Below are 4822 nucleotides of genomic sequence, written 5' to 3' on the forward strand. Positions count from 1 at the left end.
CCCATCACTTTTGTTTCTACAAATATCTGGGCACCCCTTCATCCGTTACTCCTCTCATCAATCATCATTCTTGCTTAATTCATTTTGGCAGAGACGGCTTTATTTCAAGCTGCATTAATACTTCTTTCGTGGGATTAATTTGACCCCCAAAATAAGAAATGAAAAGAAAAACTTCACTCAATTCAAACTTCCATCAATTTCTATCACATTTATAATTACATGTTTCTCTTAACTTTAAAAACTCTCATATTAATTAGCATATTAATTTTTTTTCAATCTCACTCTTCACTTAAGTATTTTCCGTTAAATTCTAAAGGTATGGTGTCAAAATTTTTAAAATGCCTTTATTTTTTTAAGAAAAAAAAATGTAAGGATTTAAGTAGTACCGTTGGTCAGGATTAATTTAACCGAATTTACAAAAATACTCACACTTTAATCTTTGAAAAAAAAAAACAAGTATTTTTAAACAAAAAACAAATATGGGTATTTTGAAATTGACAGGATTTAACAAAATGGTGGAATTGAAAAAAAATAAATAAAAAATGAATACACAAAATTAAGAGTTTTTTAAGATTATAGGGATAATTATTGTAAAAGTCGTGACAATTAAAAGGGTTAATTGAAATTTTCTCAAATAAAGACGAGAAAAGGCAGAGAGAATTTTGTCTTAAGCTTATGGAATATATTGACTGATGAGGCTATTACATAATATTAAGCACTGTCAATTCATTTCGCTCAAAAATAAGAAATCAAAAGGAGAAAAGAGAGAGAATTTTGTTGACCATATAGAATTGGAATTGACTGACGAGGCTTTCATATAATATTTAGGAGTAGTGTCAATTCATTTCATATATATGTACCATACAACTTGCAGTCTTTGCGTAAGGGATCGATCGGAAAGAAAACGTACCAATAGTAGCAATCTCAATGATTGTTGGAAAATAATAGGATCGGAGGGGCGTAGACTGACAATAAAGTACCTTTACGTGATTTGAAAAATCAAGTTTATCATCTTGGGTAATTGTTGTGAAAGTGTTTTTTCTATTTTGATTGAAAAAAAAAAGAAGAAAAAGTTCTTTTGATTGGAAACAAAGTTCAAAAGTGTTTTTGGTGGCATTTGAAAAGAGTCGTTGTTGTGGGATTCACAAGGAAAAAAATCATTGGTAAACTTTTTAATGTTTAGTTTGGAGTTTTTTTTGTTTAAATGGTCATAAGAAGTGATTGATATGATATAAAATGTGAGATAAGATTTGATTTTTTTTTTTTTAGAGAAAAGTAAAGAAAGTTATGTGGTAATAGTTTTGAAAAGATGTTGACTTTTTTTTTGGAGAAATAAAAATGAGGAAGCGGACTTCTTACTTAATGAAAAAAATTAAAAGGTAAAAAAATAAAAAATAGCAAGGTGGCCATGCGGCCACATGCACCAACATGGTAGAAGGGGTGGCCACACGACCGCTCTTCTCCTCCATTGGAGGTGGTCATGCTACCATGCGCGTCTCTATTTTTTAATCATTCTTCACACCTGAAAAAAAGAAATAAGCACATATTTTCTTTAAATATTCTGGAAAAGGAAGTGTGTGAAGTTTAATTTCTAAAAGGTATTTTTGAGTTTAATTTTTTTTAAATGTGTTTTATGTTTTGTTTGTTTGAATGCTATGATCTTAAATACCCAATTATATTTAGTAAGAAATTATATAATTATTTCAAAAAGCATAAAGAAATTATGATCTATTAAAAATGTTTTATATTTTATATACATCAAAGAAGTAAGAACTTAATTTCACTTAATCTTAAAAAGTAGAAATATTTTGAGACGTCTCCCAAAGTCAATTTGGGACGGAATGAATAACTAAACAAAGCTTATATATGAACCACATCGTACTTAACTAATTCAAACCCCTCTCCTTATGATTAATGTAGACATCCTTGTACCTTGTACGTGCTTGGTCTGTTGGTTATAAATATAAGTAATACACAATGACAAAGACCAATCTTGATACCCAATCATACAAAACCCATTTTTCTATTTTATCTTTTACCTATTAGAATTAAGTTAATTACTCTCAAGAACTTAGTTGTATAATTACCCAATAGCTAGCTATATGTGAAACATGAAGATCGATCAAGTACAATTCATATATGTGCCCAATGAGCGCGCTAAAAATAGGGAAAAAAAAAAAAAAAAATTAGAAAATGGGACAAAAGTCCCACGTACACATAATTAGGTCATGTCTGTAACTTTAATTTTTTGTTTTTGAGGTAAGGCCATGTATGTAATTTAGTGATAAAGTAGGGGTCGTTGGGTTTGATTTACTTTACTTGTCCAAATGAATCACGCATTTAAACAAGACCACATACATTCTTTCTCAATATGTATATATAGATCGATCATGCGGAGACACCAATATTGAAAGGAACTCATAAAATTATAATTGCAAGGGCGATATACGTTAGATAGAGATGGAATGGAGAAGATGTTATCTGGATGTGATACTTGTACCACTAGGGTTTTTGATAACCACTGCTTATCATATCTGGTTATGGCATAAGGTTCGCAAACAACCACTCTCAACCATCATCGGAACAAATGCTAGAGGCCGACGTTTTTGGGTCGCCGCCATTATGAAGGTACGTACGCTAGCTTGTCTTCGATCAATTTCTTCTTAATTAGTCAATTAACACTTAATCACGCTCATGCTTCATGAACTTTTAGTTTCACATTGGAAATTTAAGTGGAAACTTGATACGTATTAAGATAAGAAAGTAGCAATAGTAGCGTGCCCTGCCATCTTTTTGTTGTGATCTTTAAACAGTTACTGCAGCAAACTTGTACGTACGTACGTCTGAAAACAGGGAATTTACGTGTGAAAGTAGCAACTTGTTGGATTATGAAAAGAAGAATGTGTAAAAAGACGAAACAGAGTCCGGCACCGGCCCCTCAAATGGAAGCCTCAAGCGGTCGAGTTCGGACTTAAATCATATTTCTGGTTTGTGGGCAATTGTAGGTATTCAGTATTTACCGGTAGAAGCGGGTCTGAAGAGCCCTGCTTTAGAGAAAATTTACGTTATAAAATTAAATTAAAAAAAGAAAAAAGAAAAAAGAAAGAAACAGAAAACCCATGCTTCACCTGTCATGTATCATGGGAAAATTTCTCAGAAGTGCTTGGAAAAATTTATGGGATTGTCTAATCATGGGAGCAATAATAGGACGTACGTGTGTGGGAGGAAACATGGCCTGTCGTTTAATCAAAGGTGGCCAACACTTATCTGTTGAGGTGTAATCACGATGGCGATTGTGATCTTCCTCGTCACAATCAACAGTCTTAACACATTTGTAAGCGACGCTGTCACGTCTATATATGTTAAAGTCGCGGGGGTCTTTTCTTTTCTTTTTTTGAAATAGGGTTAAATTAAAATTCTTTCATTGATCAACAATGTGGGTAAAACAAAAAAAAAAAATTGTCTTTCACCATTTGACAGGACAACGACAAGAAGAACATCCTCGCGGTCCAGTCGCTTAGGAACACAATCATGGGATCAACCTTGATGGCCACTACGTCGATCCTCCTTTGCTCTGGGCTGGCAGCCGTCATAAGCAGCACATACAGCGTGAAGAAACCGCTGAACGACACTGTTTTTGGGGCCCATGGGGAATTCATGGTGGCGTTGAAATATGTGACGCTACTCACCATTTTCCTCTTCTCATTTTTCTGCCACTCTCTGTCCATTAGATTCATCAACCAGGTCAACATCCTGATCAACACTCCACAGGACGACACGTCGATAGTGACACCAGAGTACGTGTACGAGCTCTTAGAGAAGGGGTTCCTCCTGAATACAGTGGGAAACAGGCTCTTCCATATTGGACTTCCTCTTCTGCTATGGATATTTGGTCCAGTATTGGTCTTCTTGTGTTCTGTCACCATGGTGCCAGTGCTTTACAATCTGGACTTTGTGTTTGGGTGTGGGAAGGGCAAAACTGAGAATGACGACTTTGTATGATTATAGTGGAAAAAAAAAAAAAAAAAAAAAAAGGGAAAAAAGAAAAGAAATGGGAATTTGGATGTTGTTATTGTGTATGTCCATTTGGCCCGCCTCAAGACAACTTTTGTCTGAGATTTGGTTTTTCTACTTTAATTTGCTTATAGGTACACTTGGTGCGTCATAATCAATATATATATATAGTACTAGAGTGCTTTTCACGACAAAATGAGAAATTATAGAATGCTTTTTTGCTAAAGAAACTGCTATAATTTGCCATGCAAGAAAGGCAATTCATGAAAAGAGGGAACCGCAATAGATTATCGTGCATTTGTATTTCCAAGGCAATAATACATCTTGATGGTTCAAAAAGTACCCGGTCAAACAAAGCTGCGGGGTACTAATTATCATTAGGGGTTGCAATTTATGTTCGAGTGTTAAATTTGAATCAACATGTACACGCATTGAATACAAGATTATATATATGACTAGCTAGGTCATAACTTTCAATTTTAACGCACAAATTTTGTATTAAGTTTATATTGAATTCGCATATCAAGTTCGAGTTCTCTCGAGAGTCGGAGTATAAGAGTATATAAATCAACTCTAACTTAACCCATTTAATTAAATGATAAGACTCCTTAATCCTAACGTGAGTTCGTGTCAACCCTAAGACTCCTCAATCCTAATGTGAACCCAATGCATGTGGCCGGGATCTCATTCCATAGGGTTGAGGAGTTCGTGTCAACCCTACGCTAATTTCATATTAAGTTCGTTTTAAATTTTTTGGTTCGTGTAAAAAATTAGCAGCCAGCTCTATTTATCATATGAAATCTCATAA

The 4822-nt window shown here is 34.1% G+C and overlaps 1 protein-coding gene across 1 annotated transcript; it reads left to right on the plus strand.

Moving 5' to 3' along the window:
- The first annotated feature begins 2386 nt into the window (after positions 1-2386).
- On the plus strand, positions 2387-4116 carry LOC133870749 (uncharacterized). The gene is made up of 2 exons (XM_062307955.1): positions 2387-2628; positions 3481-4116. The coding sequence occupies exons 1-2, from the start codon at positions 2461-2463 to the stop codon at positions 4000-4002; spliced, it is 690 nt and encodes a 229-aa protein (XP_062163939.1). The 5' UTR covers positions 2387-2460; the 3' UTR covers positions 4003-4116.
- The last annotated feature ends 706 nt before the right edge of the window (positions 4117-4822 follow it).

Source organism: Alnus glutinosa, chromosome 6 (genome assembly GCF_958979055.1).
Source record: "Alnus glutinosa chromosome 6, dhAlnGlut1.1, whole genome shotgun sequence".
Taxonomy (NCBI): domain Eukaryota; kingdom Viridiplantae; phylum Streptophyta; class Magnoliopsida; order Fagales; family Betulaceae; genus Alnus; species Alnus glutinosa.

Bases quoted from the DNA above. Each gene is read 5' to 3' on its own strand.
- LOC133870749 (XM_062307955.1), top strand. From the start codon at position 2,461: ATGGAATGGAGAAGATGTTATCTGGATGTGATACTTGTACCACTAGGG. The intron at 2,629-3,480 runs GTACGTACGCTA...ACCATTTGACAG, and splicing joins GGGTCGCCGCCATTATGAAG to GACAACGACAAGAAGAACAT.